Consider the following 24,179-nt stretch of genomic DNA (forward strand, 5'->3'; position numbering starts at 1 on the left):
AAGCCTACCACTCTGCTCTGCGACTACCTACTCTGCAGATGCTCTAAAACCATTTCTCCCCATTCTGCCATTGATGGTCTCCCACCTTGTCTTGTCTCTACCCACCCTCCCCTTCTCCATAGCTGCCACAGGAAGGAAAAGGATGCCTATCTTCTTTAATCTTCCGAGGTCTTCAGTCCATGAGTTCTTAGCAAACAAAAGGCCACTGACAGCTGAAGAAGCGATCACCGTCCTCCAGTGCTGTACAGATGGATCTCCTGACAGTTGTTTTTCCCCCATGGAGGAGATAGGAATCTGTTAGGAGTGAAACCGCCTTTGCCAAGACCTCTCCACCCTGGCCAAACGTTGCCCAATTCTTGCACAACCATGAAGTCACGTGAGTGCTCATCCCCCAGGCAGGTGATGCAGCCGCTCCTTCCTGAACCCATTCATCACCCTGCAGACTCATCTCAGCCCTCACACTCAAGGGAAGCCGTTCCAGGAAGCCGAGGCACACTTGAGAATACACACCTGGACTGGAAACCAAAAGGAAAGGCGTTATGCTTACGTCTCCAGCTGCTCTCTGTAGTAAGAAGTTGATTCCCTACTGGTGGACCACAAAGATTTCAGAGGGTCCCAAATCCACCCCGGGGCAGGAGACTGCTCTCTGTAGGGGGATTGCCTGGAGGGCCTAGCCCAGTGTAAGATCATTTCCTTCTCATCCTGGTCATCCCTCAGGTCTTGAACATCTCGAATAGCACCCACCTTAAGCCAACCTGTCCCTAGCAAAAAATAATCAGTTCCTCTTATTGGGATATTATCTTTTTAGGATTTAAATAATGTGCAGGAGGTAGCTTTCGAGAACCTTATACACTGGTATAAGGTTCTGTCTCGATCTAGTGTGAGTTCTGAAAGTCCATGGCAATAGAATTTCAGTCTCTTTCCACTGAAATGCTCATGTGTGACGGCCATGGGTGGACATAACACTCACTTGAAGTGAGATTGCACAGCCCAGTGGCTGGGGTTTTGTAAACCTTGGAGGTACAGAGGAACTGGCTTGTGGACCTCATCCTCCAGCATGGGCCTCAGCATGGGCCTGGCATCATCAGTGCCCAGAGCACAGTTTTGCTGCTGACCAATGGAAAGCCTGACCAGGCCAGATAGGTCACCTCTACCCATCTGACTTGCTGGGCTCTGCTGAACTAAGAGGAAGACAGCACAAAATGATTCATGCCCTCCTGCACCTACCTACAGGACAGTCTTAAACAGAGGCTAGTAGGGCTTTTACAAACATGAAGGAAGCACACCCTTGGTGCCCCTCCCAGTCCCTTGGCCCCAAGCAAACACCCACATCAGCAGAAATTTTTGCTTTATGTTCCTCCTCCCATCTTCAATGAATGGCAAAATAGGTTCCCTTCCTAAGGGAATGACATAAAACCTTCCAAAGGATATGAGTATTGTGATGTAACGCGGGAATTGGTGTCCACAACCCTTATCTCTAAGATTCTGACTTAAGCATATAGAACAGAGAGCTCTAAGCAGTGAACCCTGAGTCCATAGGGTGTCAGGACATCTTGTGTGTGTGTGGGGGGGGGGGGGTGTCAATTGTAAGTAAGAAGGAGGCTCTTACAAAGATCTGACTAGAGAAAATCTTCCTGCTCCTTCAGGAAAGTTCAGCCCACCCCACACCCCATTTCCTTTATTTAACATACCTATTTCCTGAACATACCTATTAGGGACCCTCTCTGCTTAATCCAACACTATGCCCAAGGCCTGTAGCCAAGCTACATGAGGCAGAGTGAGACCGGGGAAGGCCCTGAGCCTGGCTCTAACCTAACCCATTTGCAGCAAAAGCAGAAATATTAACCAGTTCTATGTTTCTGTATTCTTGACATTTAACAAAACAACTCCGAATCACGGACTCTGCCCTTCTTGTCAAGTCTGTTACAAGCTGTGGGCAGACACCCACTTATGTAGTAGTTTTTAGAATATGACTTTAAAAGCTAGTGTCGCCGGGTGTGGTGGCGCACGCCTTTAATCCCAGCACTCAGGAGGCAGAGGCAAGCGGATTTCTGAGTTCGAGGCCAGCCTGGTCTAAAAAGTGAGTTCCAGGACAGCCAGGGCTACACAGAGAAACCCTGTCTCGAAAAACCAAAAAAAAAAAAAAAAAAAAAAAAAGCGAGTGTCATGGATGTGGTCAGTGGAAGAAGCCTTGCTTACTAAATGTGAGGCCTTGCACACTATATGTGAGGCCTTGCACTGGATCCCCAGCATTAAAGACAATTTTACCTATAAGATCAAATGTGATGTGGAAAACCCATGCACCTGGGAGTTGCCCAAGGATGTCCATTTTTCATTCTCACCCCAGTCTTCTCTGCCACAGGGTGTGTCGCAGCCAAAGTAGGGCATCTGTGCTCCTGACGGTGTCTGTTTTGTCTGCAACAGCCTATTTAGAGCCACCTCTCCTCTTCAAGGGACCTGGAAGCTTTATCTCTTCATAGATTAAATTTGCATTTACAGATAACATTTAATATGGTGAATATTTACATGTAATATTTACTATACACATGCCATATTATACACATAATGGAGAGAGAGAAACACACACACACACAGTAACACCCACCACCTCCACCACCACAAACATCTTGCTTGCCCTTGCCCCTTTCACTCTGATCCTATGCTAAGGATCAAACTCAGGGCCTTGGGTAAGCTAAAGAACACTTTACCATTGAGCTATGTATACCTCCTAATCCCACCCTTGCTTTTAAGTTGCTTATAAATAGTTACTGAGATGAGATCATCCCGTATACACAACAGACACAGACTAAATATTCATTATTGGGGGTAATGAGGAATAGGAATCATGTGGGTTGGCAAAGCCACTGGAGAGATGGCATTGGGTTACTTCTAAAGCCAGAAGAATTACAGCTATTGGTCAGGAGGCTCCAGACGCACACAAAACCCTGCTTTGGCTTCCATTCCCTCTTTGTGGAAGACATCCTGGGGAACAGAACAGTAGCAGTAGCCACTATAATTTTTGCATTTTTAAAATTTTCTTTTAAGACTTATTTTAATTGTGTCTGTGCATTTTGTTTTTAAAGGACATTGAAAATGTGACTTTAAGAGCCAATGTGTTGTGTGAATCCCAGGTGTTACCTGTCCTTCCGTCTTGATCATCCCTCCCGCTCTTGGGCTGAGCGGTTCAGCATATTTGGACACAGATGCCTTTGGCATACTTTTCTTAGCAAGTATTTACTGACCACCATCTTAATATCCGTCACTACACCTAGCGCCATGGAATGGAATGTTTGGAACACGAGTTAAGGAGAAAAAGTATGAAAATGTAAAAAAGCAAGCCAACCAAACAAACCTCTCTAGTAATGCTATCTGTCTTAAACTTCTTTGTTTTTGCTTTTTTTTGTTTGTTTGTTTGTTTTGAGACAGGGTTTCTCTGTGTATCCTTGGCTGTCCTGGAGCTCACTCTGTAGACCAGGCTGGCCTCAAACTCAGAAATCTGCCTGCCTCTGCCTCCCGAGTGCTGGGATTAAAGGCGAGTGCTGGGATTAAAGGCGTGCACCACCATGCCCGGCTTGTCTTAAACTTCCTAAGTACCCTGGGTTGCCTGAGAGCTGAACAAAGACTCCAGCTGTGATGATCTGTTTTGGCCTAGAACAACTGGAGATGCCACCCACATCCCTTACAAATCCAAGCCACAAACCACTTCTCTCCTAGGCAGCCTAGACTAATGCCCGGATAAAGCCTTGTTTTGTTTTAGCAGCACTGGAGGGTTTGTTGGTACTGTCTCTGTTGTAGGTTAGCACGGGGGTAACCAACTCCAATGCGCAGAGAAGGCTTCCGAGGCCACCTCTGAACTTGACTGTGACAGGTTAATATACCGTGTACCCTTGGGATGGTAGAAAAGGATGCTCCAGCCACTGCACTTCTGCCATTGCTGATAAGACAGAGACAGCAGGTGCTTTAGGGGCCCTAGCCATGTTCAAGTTCAAGCTCCATCATCCCTAGTCATTAAGGTGCAAGACATTTGGCCTCTTTATGTCTTGTTCCCAATTTTCTCTGCATTAGTGTGAAGCAAAAAGTTCTCAACATGTGGACTGAGTACCGGTAACGTCCGCGTCTCCTGGGAACTTGCCAGAAAGGCAAAAATCCCCAGGCTTTGCTTTGGCAACAACACAGTGAGGAGATCCAGCACCCAGAGGTGTTTTGGCGAGCGCTATTTAAGGAATGCAGAGCTTCAGTGTGGGTTGAGGAGAGGCTCCTTGAGTGGGCCAGTGTGGGGTGATTATGTATTCTCACACATGTAAAGATGGCCGAAACCAGGAGGAGATGCCGTTAATTGATAGAGTGTCATCTAGCAGGCAGAAGCTCTGTGTTCAGTCCCTAATACCACATGAGCTAGGCAAAGTGGTTCACACCTATGACCCCAGCACCCTGGAGTTGGCAGCAGAAGGATCAGAGGTCCAGGGTCATCCTCAGAGATATATGTAGGGCATCTGAGGCCAGCCTGGGTTACGAGACCCTATGTCAACAAACAAACCAGAGACAAAAATAAACAACCCCTCTGAGAACCCAAATAACCACAATACAACCAACCAAACGGCTAAATATGCCAGACCTGTCAGCCACCATAACCCCTGCCCCATTACCACTAAGGAAAAAGAAAACACAATGTAGACTTCTTAAAGTGGCCCTAAGCTAAGCCCCTGCACAAAGTAACTGTATTGAATAAGGACCCTGAAGCCTCTTCACGCGCAAGCTGGAGCACAGGGCCAATGCCTACTCTCAAGGCAGGCTCCCTACTGTACTTTGGTTTGCCACACTTCAGGCACATGAAAAGAGACACTGAGCTGAAAATGGAGACTTGGCTGGGACTCTCCGGCTTCACCCAGTGGCTTCAAAATCTCCATCCTCCCTTCCATTAACGAGGGTTCACTTCAACCTTTCCATTAGCCCACAAACTACTATTAAAAAAAGCCATTTATCAAATTAACACGGAGCGCTGCTAAAGTCATCTGCAGGCTCCGTGCACTTTGCCACGTAGGAGTTACCATGCCAACAGCTGCCGTGCGTTCATTGTACAGACCTATCAATTTTAACAAAGTCCTGTTTCATAATTCTGACTGCCAATTCAGGTTTCTCGCCCTTTCCTGCTTCCCAAATGCACATGTGCGGCCAGAAACCCAGCAAAATCAGGTACTGACCCAGTAAAGAGCAATCGCAAAAGCCCCTGGCTAAATTAGTATGTTCTGAAGACTCTGAAAAGCAGACAAAGGTCATTGGTTCCTTTTTCACTCTTAGTTCCATCAGTCCTCAGGAATACAGCATCAAGGAATTTGATGTAATAACAGTCTGGCCAGTAAATCTAGACTAGGGAGTGCAGGCTGAATAAACTGAAGGGGAGACTGTAATTATGCAAATTATTCTAATAGATCGTTTGCAGGCAGCCATCATCAAAATCAGGTAAATCCTTACAGTCTCCTGGTGCCAAATTCTGTAGCAAGGTTTTGTTTTAAAAAAGATTCTTGAGCTTTAAAAAGAAAGGTATTCAAGCTGAGAGGTATTCTCTTGCTTTTTGACTTAAGTAAAAAGTTTAAGCCAGAGAGTTTAGGAAACAAACAACTTCTCTTTACTAAATAAAGTAAAACCTTATAAGCAATTCCCAATGGGAAGTGTTAAGTCCAGTCTCAAACAGAGAACTTCTGGATGGAGATATATAATATATAGACATATATTATATAAGTATACTGTATGTTATATATACTTATTTAACCAAGTTTCTGATATTTACACACACACACACACACACACACACACACACACACACACACATTGAGTAGAGGACGTTGCTCATTGGTAGAGCACTTTTCTAGCAATCTGTGAGGCCCTGGGTGCTATCTATCCCCAGTACCAATATGGAGGATGGTTAACCCAGTTTAAAGGAGAATCAAAGAAAACAGGCAGATGCTGTAGGCACTCAGATCCAACACAGCAGCACGCTGTGTGTTGTCTACTGCAGACTCTCAAGTTGTCAACTTTCAGCAGGTGGCCTGCAAACTCTCATGGCCACCCTGTAGAAAGTACAGTTTCCAGAGGTAAGTCAGAAACCCCGGATCTATGCATGGTTTTGTTTTGTTTTGTTTTCAATAATCAAACTGGAAGCAGGTCACGATGGACGTTTCCAAGTTCTCATGTCATGCTAACAAGGACAAGGACGAGGAAAGGTCACTTCCTTAAAGATACGGATAGTGTTACAAATTTTCAGAAGGGTGACAGCCAAGTAAAATTTAAATAGAGCCTCCCTGAAATCTTGAGCACTGGAAAGCCAAAGTTAAACTTGCTCTGCCAGCCAGTGGGCTCCTGGCTTAACTCACACACGGCCCTGTGGATAGATGGAGTTTTTTTTTTTTTTTTTTTCCCACAAAGTGAGACCAGGCCCAGCCCTCAGAGCTGTCATCTAAGCAGCCTCCTCCTGTGTAATCATGGGAATTACTCTAAGCCTACAGAAAGGCTCACACAGGCACATAGCCTTTTATTTTGCAGTTATTTCTGGGACTCCAGAGCATACTGGTCAGAACTTCACGGGTAACATTGCTTTTCAGGTTTGGAAATAATTGTTGGGCCAGTTACCACTTGCTTTTTGAGCCTGGACGGGTAGTGAATGGGAGTCTCATGAAGATGCATCAGTGAGCAGAACTTAATACAGCTAATATTGCCGATATCCCATAGCCGTGGGGATCAGCCTCTCTGACGTAAGGCGAAGCTATATACACTGTGTTAATGGAACTTATCTTTCAGTGATACAATTTTTTTGTTATTTATTTATTTATTTATTTTTTTACTTTTAGGCTTCTTATACAGTGACTTTATGGGAATAATTCATATTTTTATGACCAGAAGAAAACAATTTAACTACTTCAACAATTTTCCCGGGGAGATGATTCATGAATGTAAGAAGCCGGGGAGTATGTGCACTAGCGAGTGTGTGTATACAGTCTGCAGTGCCCTCTACCTCCCTTCTGGCTGAAGGCTTCCATCAAAAAGTTTGAGGGGCTCTGCCACCAGGACACGGAGCACCCACGGATTAGACCCAAATATCCCCCATCCTCCCTCCACATCCTACTCTCAATCCAGCAGAGCCAGCGAGCTGCCCCCGCACTGGGGCCAGCCATTCAAGAGGCAAGGAAATATTATGCAAGAACACAGGAAGTCAGAGGAGACAGGATTCTGGGCAGGCCTGGCAAGGAGTCTGTGTGAACTCCAGCGAACAAGCGGACTTTGCTCAGCGGGGCAAGAGCCAGCAGAGAGCCTTCCCAGGGCGGTAGAGCAGAGCCGTCCACATCATGTCGCTGGCCAGTGGGTGGCCATCCAGAACTTGATGTACCTGATAGAAGGCTGATAAACGAGTCCCAATATTTCTGCTTTTTTGGCTCAGATTCAAGGTGACTCCCCAACACTCTTGCACAGTGACTCACCTCTATCCTGCAGCACGGTCACCCCCGCCCCCCACCCTGTGCAGCATGACTTCATTCAACAACTTAAGGCCTCACTGGCTTCCTAGCTGACTTCTCCCTCGGTGCCTCAGGTTGTAGGACCGTATTTCCAGGCTGCTAGCGTCAATTGGTTCATGTCACTACCAGGTGTGAGCACGCCAGAAACATTCGTACACAGGGATCATAGCAGCAATGTGCCCTTCCTCTGTGGCAGTTTACATCTGTGCAGCCTTGTTCAATTGCAGGGCACAGAACAGTCACCTGCCAGACATGAAAGCAAAGGCCCAGACAGAGGCACTCAGTGTCTGACCCCTGTCCGGTGATGGCATCAGAACACCCGTTTCCTAATTTGGTGCTCTCACCCCAGAAGCCTGCATCAGGGAGATGGAGGCATGGCCTCTTTTTGGGAGCTTTCTACCATATCACAGATCAGACCTCAGCTGACTTTGGGGGGCGGTTGTTCATCCTGCTGCACTGACTTCAGTGGACTGAACCAGGCCCAATAGCAACTCCTGATGGGATGGAATATCTTTTTGGAGAGGAAGAGTTACAAAGAGATGGAAAGAGGTCCGCCAGCCCCTGCCAACAACTTCCAACTTCCCACTGCTCTTTCCAGAGTCAGCATCTGCAAGCAGGAGGCCAGACCCCTGGAAATTCCCTTCAGAGCGGAGCTAGAACCTGGAGAGTTTTGGGGTTACCTGGTCTGGTTCCCATCTACTGGTTCATTTTGGAGAGGGTAGAATAATTGAATAATTGAGGCCAGAGGTGGTCATCTAGCCAGCTAATGCCTACCTCTTCTCAGGAAATTCACGAAGCAGAGCACATTGCCCTGCAGAAGGTCCACACTTTCGATGTGAGTGGGAGAGCCAGGGCAAGGAGACATGCGGGGCTGCGGAGCTAGGACCCTTACCCCAGCGCCATGGAGAGGCAGAACCGGCAGTGTATGGCAGCACCCACCCTGCTTCTGCTCCTGGCTTGACAATTTCTAATTGTGGTAAGAACAGCAGGGGCCATTCCCCTGGGACTTGGCTGTGCATTCCCAGACGCTATCAGCACACAATGGCCCTACTTCTCTGGGGTAAACATTGCCAAATATGACAAACAATAACATCGCCACAACAGAAAACTATGGGGCCAAGAGAGGCAGCGTGGATCTTTGCAAATAGTCTGGGGCTGGGAACGTGTTCAGGTAGGTACTGCCAGACCCCTGGCATGGTCATTATACTCTAGTGTCTCAACTGCCTCATCCATATGCTAAAAAGTGACAATTCCTTGGTGTTAGCACCAAGAGCTTTGGAAAGAACAAGTATGGCGGCATTCATGTAAATCCTAGCCCCTGGGAAGCCAGCATAGGCTGCATAGCAAGACCCTACCGCAGAAAACAAACACAAAATCAACTTTAGGAAAACACTGGCCCACAATTGTAAACCATGGTAATGTAGAGCCCAGCAATATAGGAGCAATGAGTTCGCCGGACGCATCTATAAGAAGCAGCAGTGCATGCAGGCTCCATCCTAAAGGCTGAGCCCTCAGTGGTAAACAAGGCATGTGTGGAGTCCATACCTTCAGTTTCACCCTGGCAGGGGAGGGGCATGGTAGACATAAGCAAACATGTAAATTACATGAGGAAAATGTTTAGAAGAGAAATGGAACAGGATTAGAGGTCAAGGGAAGGACGTCAAGAAAGGCTTCCCCGAGGAGATGATATTTAAGCTGAGACAGACCGCTTGAAGTCAGCTGGCCAGTCTCCCGGTGTGGCTGAGGGAAGAGAGAGCTCAGAGGTAAGAAGTCCAGATGTGTTACAGTTGATGATAGGTCTGAGGCCAGAGCTGAGTGACCTGTCAAGTCTCCTGGTTAGTGTATAAGCACAGCCAGGCCTCTGCATTCAAGGAGACCAAGGTCTCTTTAGAGTATCATCTGTTTCTAAGTTGTCAATGCCTCTCTTTGGCATAAAATAGTGTAACGAGGAAACGGTGAGCAGCTATGGCCTGGGCAGCCCTGGTTCCTGTATGACACGGAAGGATGTGTCATCCTTAACGGGAGTGCTGGGCTGTGCCCTCTCCTGCTCCACAGGTGAGGGGAAACAAAGCAAGCAGAAGGGTGTTGGGATCTGGTGCTTATCAGGACTGTCTTCAGATTTCCTCAGTCTTGGGGTATCCACTAAATGCCACAACTGGCAAGAATCCACAGGTCCCAAAAGCCCAGGCGGAGGGACCCACCGGTAGGAGCCTGGAGACCAGAGTCTCCTGTTAGCCTCTCTCAAGGCTTCCTCCTGTCTGCAGGCGGTTCACTTTTAAGAGGTAATAACACACCTAATGAGTATATTGCTCTGCTCCTTAATGACAATGCCTAGAAGGTTTGCACTTTATACTTTTCAAAGTTCTTCCCATTAAGATAATACTCACAAAGTGTGCTTTTTAAATATACATTTCAAGCACGTGGTCTTACTAGAACATTCCCTGGTTGGTATTCAGAGAGCAGCAGACAGAGGTGACATCTCCAACCTAGGTCCGCACAAAGCAGAAAGCAAGCAAAAGCCATCTCCCAGACTCCCAAGATGCCTGAAAGCGGCTTTGAACTTCATGGGAAGGCCAGCTTTGCCAGGGACACAAAACAAGAGCCAGTGGCCCTGACGGCATTTAGAATCTGGCAAAACCCGAAAGCTAAGAAACACAGGAGACTTGTGGTCATTCTGACGCTATTTGGAGGCGAAGGAATTCAAGTGGGTGAAAGCTTGTCACTCCCCGAAATAAACAAGGGCCCCGGGGACCTAAGGCCAGGAAAATTAAGGTGAAGTCACCACCCTTGTCCCCATACAAGCAATGACAGGTAGCCAGAACTAAAATGCACCCACTGATTTAGAGAAAAGAATCTAATGTGCTTGAAAGATGGTTCAGGATGGAGAGTGCACTCACTAGGAGAGCGCTAGTCCTCTGGATCTCCCTATAGCCTGGAATGAGCTAGAGAACACGAGAACCACACTAGTTTGAGATATGCCTGGCCCTAGCACCACACTGACCAAGGCCAGGAAGAACCTGCTATGAGTTCAGGAGAAGCAAAGGCTTGTTTGTTTGTTTGTTCGTTGTTTTTTTTAAGGACCTTTTACTTTGGAAAAGAACATGAACACGGATGCTGGTGGGGTAGCATAGCAGCTAAGAGCACAGAGGGCCCAAGCCCAGTTCCAAGTACCCATGATCCATGGCTCACAACCACTTGTAATTCCAGCTTCAGGAGATCCAGCGCCCTCTTCTGGTCTCTGCAGGTACCTGAGACACGTGTTACATATACAAACACACGGGCATACACATACATCTTTTTCATCCTTAAGAAACACACTTGGGAAAGAAAACACAGATGCATAGACATGGAGCTAACTAGCATCCACAGGTTCGCCGGTGTTTAGTCACAGGCACACTTGGCTAAGGCATCTTCCTTTCCCCTTATTGACCTCTGTAAGAAGCTGTAGGAATGTAGATGCCACACTCGCATTTATAGTGTAGAGAGATCTGAGTATGTGTGGTCAGGTCTGGTCTTGGTTTCTGGCTTTTCTTAGAGCTTCCAGAAGGGATGGCTTGAGGTCTCAGTTAGCTCCTGGATAAGGGCCAGTCTGTACTGCGCTGCAAAGCTCCACTGTCCCCTGTCCCTATGTGGCTCTGACAGGCGGTTACGGCTCCTTGGCTCCAGAAGTCTCTTCTCTGGGCTCAGGCTTTAACCTGAGCAAACCACTGGCCTAGCCAGCCTGCCAGAACTGAGCAGTGACTCCTCCATTCTACAACCACCGGGGACAGAACTAACAGTTGAGACATGACAGTTGTCATTTGTGAGGTTAAAGTTTAACACAAAACCATCCAGGAGCCGTTAGCTCCCTTGAAGTACCACTGGGCAGGGCAAATGCCTGTAACTAGGGTCAGTTGCTGGCTTCTGCTGTCCCTGATGTGGGCTCTTGTCCAGGGTTTGGGATCTTTGACCAACTCCTGGCCCACTTTGACCAACCATGACCTTAGTGCTTCTAAATTCCTCCAGGGAAAAGGTTACACCTGCTGGTGGAGAGGAACGGGCTCGGACTGTCCTACCCAGGTGACTCCGAAAGATGATTCTTTTTTTCCCCCACTCTTCTGGCATGGTCGGACTCAGAACATCAACCAGATCTGGGTCTTAAAGAGAAGGTCACAGAACGGCTTGGCCGGAGTGCTCTGGGCTGGGTTTGGATGAAGAGCTACCAGTAGAGGCTAAAGATTTGACTCAGCCTTGGCTGTGTAACTCCCTCCACGTGCTAGGTGCCGAAAGATGTCTTATCCTTCTCTAAGGAGAAATGGCAAGAAAGGATATGACAAATGACCTTACCAAGTCCCCAAGGGGACAAAGGCTTTGCCATCCTAGTGAGAATATGGGGATGAAGGGCAAGGCCATTTTAGGGTAACAGCAAGCCGTCTCCCCTTCAGGTTCCCATTCTGAACTCTAGTACCTATCACTCCCAAGCAGTTGTGCAAGCCACAAAGAAATACATACCTGACTGAATGACAATGGGTTTCCTAAGATCTATGGGTTCGCCGGGTGGTGATGGCGCACACCTTTAATCCCAGCACTTGGGAGGCAGAGGCAGGTGGATTTCTGAGTTTGAGGCCAGTCTGGTCTATAGAGTGAGTTCCAGGACAGCCAAAGCTACACAGAGAAACCCTGTCTCAAAAAAAAAAAAAAAAGAAAGAAAAAGAAAGTCTATGGGTTCAGCACTTTGAGGTTATGGAGACCACCATGGCCTCTGCCAATCACTCCTAGGTGTGCACACTCTAGCTAGGTCTGTGGGAGAAGGACAATAAAATTGCTCTAAATAGCTTCTAATGTCCCCAAAGAGGCAGGCTGAGAATTCCATCAAACTGACTCGAAGAGGGCCTGTCCCTAGATTCTCCAGGCCAGGCCCAGGCTCCATCTCTGCTAATATAAGAGCTACTGATTCTGAGTTGAAAGAAAGGAGCACTCCCCCCACCCCCCACCCCCCCCCCCGCCCCCAGTCCTGTCCTGCGCACTCCGCTTCTTTCTGTCTTGCAGTCTGCACTGCCTTGCCCATCCCCAGCGTAGCCTGCAGTTGTTGCCTGTGCAAACCCAAATTCTAATCTTCAAGACCAAAGTCTTATTTAATGCTCTTCTCTCAAAGCTCTGGTCTTCTCCAGCCCAGTCCTTTTTAACTTTATACAACCCAGAGCTCTCGATTCCTATCCATTTTCTGCTCCTGGCTCTGTGCTGTATCTGGCCTAGTTTTTACTCCACAACAAGATGGCAACATCCTAAAGATGCAGCCAGGTGCCTTGGTGCCACACACTGCCACATACTGGTTTAAACAAGTCATTTGAAGAGACCAGAGACATCAAATGCCTCGTTGTGATCTCTCTGTGCAGCACAGTCCCCAAATCAGCAAATAACCTATAAGCACGTATACTCAAGGCCAGCACAAACCTCTTCTGACCTGCGTGGTGATTATCAAATAAGGATGGGGTAAGCTGATCTGAGGCAGTGTTTCTGCCTGTGTTTTCCATCTCTTTGAACTAAGGTCCCCACATTCCTGAATTCCATCTACAGACAACTACAGAACACCTAAAATGGAGATAGAAAGTAAGCTTTAAACTCATTATGCAAATTTAAAAATTCAGACAGAAGATCGGATGGATACAGGGCTACACAATGCCCTGCTGACTGAAGGAGGTCTGCTTTCCAGGGAGACCCTCTGGGACAGCTGTTATGGAGACATTTGCATAATTTCCCACCTGGAAAGCTGTTAACTCTGCAGTTAAGCTGCAGAATTTACTGGACTACCAAGCATTCTTGATGCACAGCATTGGCATACTACCTGCCTGATCCTTGCATCTGATGGCAAATAATGCTCACCTGGCCCATGCCTTGCCCCTCCCCCAGCCCCAATTATTTTCTTTTCTTGTTTCTTCACAGAAACAGGTGAAGGGAAGTCGTGTGGATGGAGACAGCTGAGTATGAGAAAGTGGGACATCAACAAACAAAGTCATTCAAAGCCGGGCGGTGGTGGCGCACGCCTTTAACCCCAGCACTCGGGAGGCAGAGGCAGGCGGATTTCTGAGTTGGAGGCCAGCCTGGTCTACAGAGTGAGTTCCAGGACAGCCAGGGCTACACAGAGAAACCCTGTCTCACAAAAACAAACAAACAAACAAAGTCATTCTGCATTTATTTTTCTAATGGGCCACGATTTCAGAGAAAAATGAAAAGCATCAGTGTTCTATTGGCCACATCAGAAAATCAGACATCCCTGCTCTGTACCATGTGTAAGAACGAATGTGGGAAGGCAAGAACAAATAAAATGTCTTTAGACAACAAGGAAGTATAAAACAGCAAATGGAGGGGAAGGCAGGGTGGGAAGGCTATGGGCAGAGAGCTTGGGCTCATTCATGATAAGACAAAGTGTGAGCTACTTGGGCAGAAAGAGGGAAAAAGCATTCAAGCATGGACTAAGAACCAGAGATGAGTACTGTGACAATACCTGTGTGGCAGAGGGACAGGCTTGTGGGGAGTTCAGGAGGCGCCGTAAGTGACTGAGTGGGGCAGATGGGAGAGCTGGAGTGTGGGGACCCTCATTTCCAGCAGTCACCTGCTTCGTAGCTTCCCTGTGGGAAGGCCCTTGAGTGAGGTTCCTAGATCTTTAGACTGAGTATTTAGTTAATCCTTGGGGGATCTTCAGAGAAACCCCCAAGTCCTCATGGAACCCTCTTGCCACAAAGAAAATTTGCTGTGCTTCCAAGACAACTTGAAGGCCTGAAACCAGGTAGTAATGGTACCATGTTAACGTTTTCTGAGAGCCTAGGAAAAGAGTGATGGTGCCGGGGTCTGCAAACTGGTTTCCATAGAACAGCAGATGACTCCAGAGTGGGGCCACAGAGTGCACTAGAATTCCCTCTGATTCCTTGACCACCACAAAGGCCTTCACCAAATGGGTGGGGCAAAACATTGGCTGAGCCAAGAAAGCATAGTAGCAATAATAAAGCCAGAAACAGAAACTGAGAAGGGCCTTGGCTTGTACACCACACCCACCATTAATTCCCTTAAGACCTGGCTATAGAGTAAAAGAGACTCCTGCTTGCTGCACGGTGATACAGTTACAATTATAGACGCTCCCTTGTCACCAGTGAAATGGGACCTTCCTATTTCCTTTATCTTAATATCTAGGTAAACATTTGTTGTGCAAGTACACAAATAAAGGTTCTAAAGGTGAAATGTAGTGTGTCTGGTAACACCACGCTGCTCTCAGCCCGGGACAAGAAAGCCTTTTTGGCCCCTGCACAGGCTTTCTCGCTCCCTTTACCCTAGACACCAAAATTAGCTCTATCAACCTCAGCCAGTGCTGGAGCGAAGGCTGCCATTCTAAAATAGCATCTGGGAACTGCTGGACACACCAGAGAGAAACACAGGGCACAGTGGCTCACAGGAGCAGACTGAGAAAGCCACTCACTGGACCGATTTTAAAAAAACAAACAAACAAACAAACAACAACAACAACAAACCCTAAATATATTACCAGGGCTTCTGGAACTCAGAGAATTGCCCACATGGTTTGTTTTATAGATCTTGATTTATTCTACTAGGTTTTTCTGTTTTCACTCAGAAGGCACTGTGAGGGGTCACAGTTTCATAAAACATTGTAGTGTTTTAAAAAGTATTTATGCAATGCCTATGATTTAACCTCAAGTTTTACTTTATAAACATGAATAGCCTTATTAATGCTCTAAAACCAGCAGTTGAGAATTGATTTTTAAACCTTGTTTTGAAAAGTAAGATTCTCAGTCTCTAGAAGGTGTAATTTTGTTATTCCCACATGGAATTCATAAACAAAACCAAGTGTGTGTGTGTGTGTGTGTGTGTGTGTGTGTGTGTGCTTAAAGGCACTCTTTTCCTACAACCATGTATGACGTATGTTCCAGAACAATCTTTCTCAACACTCCAAAGTGCTTCAGCAACAGGAAGTCATAAAGGTAGGAAAGAGACCTGTAAATATTTGCTGTAATTACTCATTAGTAATGAGCGGGGGTTAGTGCTGCAGCTAAGTTGCTCCTTTGAGTTCCTGGCTATGGCCCCTTGCAACCAAACAACACAACACAAGACCAGGAGCCCAAGATGGTGTTCTGGGCCCAGCCTCTCCACGCCTAGGTTTGGCTTCAGATGAAGAGGTTTGGTTCTTTAGCCCCTCCAGTTCCTGCCCCTCCAGGAGGCAGGCAGGTCAGGACAAACCTTACACGATGACGAGAGGCTGAGGGCTCTCAATCATGAGTAACGTGTGTGTGTGTGTTTGTTAACAGTGATATGCCATCCAAAGACACAGAACCCTTCATGGCTAGACACACAACATAGTGGTTTAAATTATTACCAGTTCCAAACCATATACTGTAGCTGGTGTATTTTAAAGGACTTATAAAGCATTCGTAACTTTCTTAGATGGAGCGTATGTATCCTCTTATTCTTAGCAAACTACTGACTTTCCAGTTAAGAGGCTAACTAACTGTGCACTTCAAACCAAGGGCAGACCAAAAGAGGCCACTAACACTACTCATTAACATCTAAAATTGCCAGTGGCTGTAGCCTGGCATTGGGGGGCGGGGGTAGCCAATATAGTAGCATGGATCAATCTCTAGACTATCATGGTCAATAGGGCAGCACAGTAGATCCGTGTGTGTGTGTGTGTGTGTGTATGTGTGTGTGTGTGTGTGTGTATGTGTGTGTATGTGTGTATGTGTGTGTATGTGTGTATGTGTGTGTGTATGTGTATATATGTGTGTGTGTGTGTGTGTGTGTATACATGTTTGGGTACATAGTCTAACCAGATGAAAAACATGAATCTTCTCATTCTTACCTATGACATCAGACGTTGCCACTAGAATGGTGAATGTAGTGAGCCACTGGGGCGATATAGGAAAGTTCTGAAGGTCTATTTCCATGATGTCGTGGAATTAAACATGTCAGATGTATACACGGATATACATACGTGTGTGTGTGTGTGTGTTATTTTTAAGTGTGTGACATGGGACTGCAGTGGATGTGGGAACTGGGCGTCAGATCCCCAGGAACTATACTGAGGGGTAGTTATAAGCACATGGGTGCTGGAGCCAAACCCAGGTCTTCTATAAGATCAGCAAGTGCTCTTAAGTGCAGAGCCATCACACACACACACACACACACACACACACACACACGTTGTCATGTGTTTGTTTTACTTACCAACAAGCCATTCATTCTGAAATCTCATTCTGTATGAGAAAGTATCTGCTTCCTAGGGTCTGGCATACTGACTACTCCTAACTTTAAAGAATCTTGTGCTTTTTGGTAGGCAACGCTCTTTATCCCAGGAGCCTGGAGGATGTACTGGTGGCCTCTGGAAACAGCCCAAGGCCATAAGCAAACCAGTATTTCTTGAGCTATTAGGGAAAGGCCACTCCGATGCACATAACACTCTGGTCACGGCCACGCTTAGCTCTGGTTCTGGGGATCTCAAAGGGCCTCCACATTTCTCTCAGCCTCAGACTTTCAGATTGGTTCTGTGTCTTTGAGTATCAGGACCAGAAAAATGTCAGTGAATTGCACATAGACTCTACTTGAAAAACTGTGTGTTGCTAGCTGCATATATTCATACATGCCCCACCCCACCCCACCCCACCCTACCCCACCCCGCCCCACCCCACACCCATACCACAACCCACAACTGTTCCAATACGTTCCAAAGCAATCAAGGTTTGAGGCGAGGAAACTCAAGAAGATCTCAAGGCTCTTGGTATATGGCCTGGGGTGCTCACCAGAGAAAGGACTCTATAAAAATATGATCACGACAATCATAAACTACTCTTTATCCCTCCCCCCATCCATCTTTTCCTTCCTCTGCTTGCAATTTCAAAAGATCAAAGGAGCCACAGAGGAAGAGCTCCTAACAGGTCCCTCTGCACAATGGAGTCTGAATTCTGAACAGCTCTTGAAGTCTTGCCACCAGCAAAGGGTGGGAAGAAAGCTTTGAACTTCCAGGGGCAGTGGAGAACTGTCCCCTGCTTTAGCTGAGGAAATATCTATTAAAAAAAAAAAAAAAAAGAAGAAGAAGTAATTCCAGGAATTCAGGAATAGCCGTTGTTGGGTCTTCAGTTCCTGCCTGTGTGTGTGAGGTTTGATACAAGGGATGAGTCAGGAGAAAAGTCATTATAATAATTATAAACACAGCAACAAAAGAAGTTATCATTTATAGAGTGCTTACCACATTCAGACATGGTATTAAATGCTTTATAGGCCTTTTAGGTAAGGCCAGGAGGCAAGGAACGGTGGGTGAGAGTGTGGACTCTGGAGAGTCTCAGCCCCGAGATATACTGCCTGTGACAACGGGCAGCAACCTTGCTGCACCTGAGTTCCCATCCGTGAACTGGGGATAATAACAGGGCTTATCTCACAGGGTTGTTACAGGGATTAACAAAGTTAATCCGGAAAGTTCTGAGGACAGCGCTGGCACAGGAAGATTGAGCGCTCAGCTTTCCATCTTGTCCTTCTGCCTATGTAGCTCATTTCTCCCAAGAGCACATCCATTTCTACGGTTCAAAAGAATCTCCAGATAGCAGGGGATAGTGGAAAACACATCTTATAGACACCCCCTAGGACAAGACAAGACGCTGGCATTGAAATGTAGGAGCAGGCAGCCTGTAGCCTAGAACTCAGGGAGGGGAGCTCTTGGCTGCTAGACAGACACACAGGAAGAAGGTATTTTCTCTTCCAGATCACACCACCTTTGAAAGGCGACTAGGAACTGAACAAAGGGTGGCGATCCAGCTCGGAGGTCGAGAATGCTATCCCAGCCCGTGCAAAGCTCCGGGTTCACTCTTCATGAAGAGGGGAGATTGAGATTAAAAAAAAAACAAAAACAAAAAAACATACACTCTATAGAATTTTAGAGATCTATTACTACCCTGGAAGCTCATTTACAAGGCTCCGGGAAAAGTACTCCCCTCCCTTCTCGGCCTTCAAGGGAGTCAGTCAAGGCCACTGTTGTTCTCAGTGGAAACAGAAACCTTTGGTTGTCACTGTGGAGGCCAGTAAGTGTCCTCCCTGCAAATTCTCCACCCAAAACAAGTGTGTACATCAAGCAGTTAAACTCGGTAGCCCAGCTGGTGAGATGGCTCGGCAGGTAAAGGGCACTGACTGCTCTTCCGTAGGTCCTGAGTTCAAATCCCAGCAACCACATGGTGGCTCACAACCACCCATAATGAGATCTGACACCGTCTTCTGGTGTGTCTGAAGTCATCTACAGTGAGCTTATGTATAGTAATAAATAAATCTTTAAAAAAAAAAAAACCACTTGGTAGTCATTTTGTCCATGTGTCAAAGTTCATGGTGAAGGACACCTGTGGGAACATCCGTATTTTTACGTACATCATCTCCAAGTCCTAACTTCTACCACCACACTCTCTCTGAGATCCAGTTTATGCTGGTGTCCAGCATCTACTGTTTATTATCTCAGGGACACAGAGCCAGCTTCCTCAATTACCAATGCATTTCAATAATGGTGTACAGTTACCAACTGAAATAGATACCATTCAGAATTTCTTTTCTTTAGCTTCAAATATTTGAACCCTACAAAAGAAAACACCCACGAGTGGCTGACACTCCAACGGTTTCTTGGGTGGTCCTGTCCCCCCACCCTGACCCCCATCAGACCAAGCAATTGGGAGTAATGGACAGATGCCCCATTTCTTAGTTTTCAGCACTGTTTTTCCAGACCAGCAGTACTAGTTGCCCACTGGTTAGCATCTTGGTATGGATGTCATCATGAGACTCACCAGCATGTTTCTGGAGTGTACAAAGCTGAATAATGAGGCCCTGGGAGAAAACAGTACTTACTCAGTAACATGGTTAAAAAGCTCGGTAGTTTGTGTACCACAAAACTTTCCTTAGGACTAAGGAAAGATTCATCAGGATAAAATGAAGGAGGAACCTATTATCTTGAGATAGGACAGAACCGTTTTTGCTTTGTTGTTGCAGTTTTTAAAGCAAGTAACCGCTGCACAGAAAAGATTTCCTCAAAGATGGAAACGGCTCAGCCTCGAAGGAGGCACTTTCAAACACAGTGGGCTGAAGCCCTACAGCATTAGGAATTAACTACTTGGTCCCTTCTATCTCTAAACTGGTAACAACATAGATTCCTAAAACCCTGGGCACGGCCATGTAAACACACACATGCACAGAGGCAGAGAAACAGCAGCAGAGAGGCTTTGTTGACAACGTAAACAAAGTAGCCTGTTTTCAGTTCAGGCTTTCATCCCTGCAAAATTGCCTAATCACACCAGGCAACAATCTAGTAGCTGTGGAATGTCCTCTACTTCACAAAGCAACTTGCTACATCCAGGAACCAGGAGGGTGCTTGCATTGGTTTTATTTTATACCTAGAGTAGTGGGGTTTGTTGGGGGTCTTTTGTTGTTGTTGGTTTTGTTTTTTTGTTTGTTTGATTTTTGTTTTCCCCTAACTGAAATAAAGGAAAGGTACTCAACCAATGGATTCAGATTCCCCAAAGTTTTTAACTACCGAGAGCAGCGCCACTGACTGGTTGACATCTCTCCTGCCTCAGCTCAGAACAAGGCTCTTGGAATTATCTAGGAAAGTAAATCTCTGTCTTGAAGGTTCAGGGGTCTGGTGGTGGTGGTGGTGGTGGTGGTGGTGGTGGTGGTGGTGGAGGTGGAGGTGGAGGTGTGGTGGTGGTGAGCTGCACTAATTCTTTGGAAATCCTCAGTGGTAAGAGGCATGCCATGGCGGTGGCAGGGGTGGGGGATGGGGTGGGGAGGCTCTGCTGTTCACATGCTAACTGACTATAATGAACCACCCTAACCCTAACCCTAACCCTGACTTTCTGATTCTTAACAGCACTAATTTTCCTTGTAGGGAGAGGAGTTATTTTACCTTTCTTGAGCCTTATCCAGAAAGAGAAAAATATGTTTATGGCTTTCATGCTTGTTTATAAAATAATCTTCAAGCCTCACAATAAAACTGAAAACAACAACAATAAAAACCACAACAACAACAAAAAACTGAAGACACCACATTTAAAAACAAAACAAAACAAAACAAAACAAAAACTCTAAGAAAGTCACCTGAAGCACAGTTTAAATGCCAGGCTGATAGTGTCATACAGCACTTCTCTACCAGGCTAGACTGTGGTCAAATGTTGAAGGAACGCTAGTTAGGAGATAGGATTCACTCAAGAAGCCCAGCCAGCATTGTTTCCTCGGCTGGGAAAACTGAGGGACCTTGGGTTCATTTTAACAGAGGAACAATTAAATCTGCTGCCATCAGAAGCCAGCCACAGTTAGAAAATTTGAAGGTCCAGCTATCTCCAATTCCTTGCCCATCTTTGCCCTGGCACCAAATACCAGAAGCACTCCTGAAAGGTACTTGAACCAGAGTCTAGCTTTGTGCCTGGACTCGGATTCCTGGCCACCCAAAGACCTCACTTCCATTTATCTTAATTGTTCTACAAATCCCCACTTGAGAGCATCCACACTTGGCTCTTCCTAGAATCAGGAATCCTGCTGGGTTGATGAGAACTCCAAGAGAGCTTGCTGTGGCTCCCCCAGTATGCTAACCAGCCAACAAATAAAAGACCGGCTCCTGACTATCATGAAGGAATATATCCACACACACAAGGATGTTTGGGACTAAAACAAGCCTTCTGGCCTCTGGAGGGGCTGTTTCCAGAAGGAACCATAAAATGTTCAGTTATACCCTGGAGAAGAACCGGCCCTTGAACCACTAGTGAGTGGTATCACCAATCTGGGAACCCTTGCTGCTCACATTGATTTCCTGAAGTGCTCTGGGAAGCTCTGGGCAGACATTTAAGGGACATTAACTTTCGAAGCCCTGCTTCACAATTTTTAACTACATATTGATGCCCCAAAAAGTCAGCCAACTCAACCAGAATCTCAAAACCATTATCCAAACAGGCTTTGGGGCCGACTGAACCGACTGAACACACTGCTTGCCCTGTATTTTTGGACACACACACACACACACACACACACCCTGCAGGCCTGGCTACCACTGGGGCACTGCACTACAGGCCGCAGATTCCTAGGAGGTTCACAGTCTGTGTCACACTGGTTCTTAAAGTGGCCGCTGTTGTGGATAATTTGTAGTGTCATTATGCAACGTTCTTCTAGGCTCTGACTATACTCCCTGCCAGCCCTCGGCAAAGAGTCTCTGCAAGCTGGGTATGGAAATAGCTTTCCCCACGGATCCCTGACTCTCCCAAGGATTGATAGACCTAAGAGCAAGATGACACTTGACACTGATTACTGTCAGGCCTCATCTCGGACAAATGCGACAGTCACCCATAGACAAGGCAGTAATAAAATGTTCAGTAAGTGCTCCGGGCTACTCTGCCGTCTAACTTCGCGGTTTTGATGTTTTGTGATTACACTCTGACTGGTTTTACAGTTTGAGCTAGAATCTTAGCCTTCTTTTTTTCTCTCTCTCTTGCTTCTCTTCTCTACCCTGAAAGGACACAGAACCTCAGGGTTGTTTGGTGGGCGATAATGGGGAATCTAGAACCGTACTCAATACCTTCCCCCTCTAGAGATCCGCCAGCGCAGGGCGCGGGCGCCGGGCCAGGACGGGTGCGATTCGCTGGAGTTTATCAACTCCTTATCGGTGCCCTGAGGTGGGAGCTGCAGCTTTCGACCAGAGGATACACAGTTCCTGGCTCATGTCCCTAAGTGGAAGCCCAAACAAAAAGCCCGGGGCTGGGTCCTCACTGCCGGTCTTTTCCAGCCTGGCCACGGATCTCCCGGACACCCCAGCTAAGTCGCCACGGAGCGCAGTGCTGGAAGCTCTAACCCACGGCACGCTCCGATCGAAACAGGAGCAAAGTGCCAGGCGACCAGCTATAAACTTTTGCAGGCGACGAGGATGTACCCAGGTCTGCGAGGGCTCACAGTGTGCTCCCACCTCAGCTCCTAGAGCTGGGTGTCAAGTCACCAGATGCGGGGCGGATTGAAGGAGGCTCGAGGGCAGCGCGAGTTGGCCCGCGTTGCCTCTCACCCAGTGCCGAAAGGTTCGCGAGGGCAAACCTTCGTGGCTGCCCTTCGTCTTACGAATCAGACACTCGGAGCCGCCGGGTGTCACGGTTCTCTCTCTGCACACTAGAACACCTGCCCCCGCAGGGCAATCCAGGTCACTCACTCCTCGCTCTGCCCGAGTCTAGGTGTAGGGTAAGGTTAAGGGGGTTGAACAAACTTGGGTGACGTCTGGAGCAGGACCCTTGACAGTGTTCCGGCTTCTCGGTCAGGGCGCACCCCCGAGTTGCGCTTTGCCCTCTGTTCCATGCTAGTTTGGGGCGCAAAGCCCGCGTAGGAACGCTCTCGAAAATACCTGGAGGGTCTTAGGAAAAGAAAGGCGTGTCTACTGCTCCAGCATGGAAACCCTAAGAGTCGAGGGCATCAGCCCAGAAGCATTTCAAAACACTAGCTTGGGAAGCTTGGTGCTCCAGGGACGACAGACTTTGGAAGGCGCCGCGGAAGCACCCCTGACCTCCAGGGCCATCTCTCCGTGTCTCAAGGTCTTGGAACTATCCGCTTTGCAACTCTACTGCGACACCGCAGCTCCTTGTCCCTAAAGGCATCACCGACTCGCTTACTCAAAACCCCTCAACAGCGGTCCTCCAGCCTCCGAGAATTCTCGCACCCCTCTCCCAACTGCCCCGGGTCGCGCCCGCCACGCGCAGTTCCGCCAATGCCTGGGACCAAGTCGGTCGCCAGCTTTGACTCCCGCTTACCTTTTCTTCTCCTTGTCAGCTGTCATTGTCGCCGTGGCCCTCCGAGACCCGGAGCACCTGGGTTCCTTAACCCCGTAGGGGCTGCAGCCGCTCTCTTTGCTGTGGCCCTCCGCAGCTCTCTGTCGCCCCGGCAGGTGTGAAAGGTCTTTAGTGCTCGCAGGTCCGAGAGTCCCGCTCAATCAGGTGGAAGTGAGTTTGCAGAGGGCTGGCTAGGTGCGGAGGAGGAGGAGGGAGGAGAGGGGTGACGGGGAGGAACCTGCAGGAGGAGGCGGGGCCGGGGAAAGGAGTGGGAGGAGGTTGTAAGACGCCAAAAGAGAGAGCAGCGACAAGGGACCTGGAGTTCCGTTTAGCCCCGAACAGGAGTCACTTTTCTGGGATCTGACAAAACAAAACCAACCAACCAAAAAAAAAAAAAAAAAAAAAAAAAAAAAGAAAGAAAGAAAATGGCTCGAAAAGAGCAAGTTGGAAAAAAAAAAAAAATCCGGGGGCAAGCGAGTGCGGCCGCTGAGATGACCATACAGTCTCAGGACACTGCCGAGGATTGTACGGCCGCCTCAGGAGAGCTGGAGCGGAGCGCTGCGGACTCCGGAGCTGTACACCGGCCGCTCTCGAATGTCCGGCCTCCTCGGCTGTCAGCCCACTTTAAAAACTCGGACGGCCCGCCCGCGGGAGGGCGCGAGGGGCGCGGGAGTGGGACAGCGGGCTGGGGGCGGGGCGGGGGCGGGGGCGGGGCTCCAGACAAGCCCCGCCCCGCACGCTGGCTGCCTGCCCCGACTTCCCACCGTGTCCCGGCCAATAGGGAGGCGCGGCCACAGCCTCTGCCCTGACCCTGTCCCTCCCCTTTCTCTGGAGCTGCGCTCCTCTGGCGCCCGCCTGTCCTTCCTCCTCC

The 24,179-nt window shown here is 47.8% G+C and overlaps 1 protein-coding gene across 1 annotated transcript in view; it reads right to left on the minus strand.

Annotated features, from left to right (window-relative positions):
• Positions 1-23,916, minus strand: part of Epas1 (endothelial PAS domain protein 1) — an 82,796-nt gene extending 58,880 nt beyond the window's left edge. Inside the window, exon 1 of the mRNA XM_021185964.3 lies at positions 23,291-23,916. Coding sequence (XP_021041623.1) covers positions 23,291-23,316 — 26 coding nt within the window. The 5' untranslated portion in view covers positions 23,317-23,916. The remainder of the gene's footprint in view (positions 1-23,290) is intronic.
• Positions 23,917-24,179: the final 263 nt, after the last annotated feature.

Source organism: Mus caroli, unplaced genomic scaffold (genome assembly GCF_978045245.1).
Source record: "Mus caroli unplaced genomic scaffold, Mus_caroli_1 scaffold_18, whole genome shotgun sequence".
NCBI lineage: Eukaryota > Metazoa > Chordata > Mammalia > Rodentia > Muridae > Mus > Mus caroli.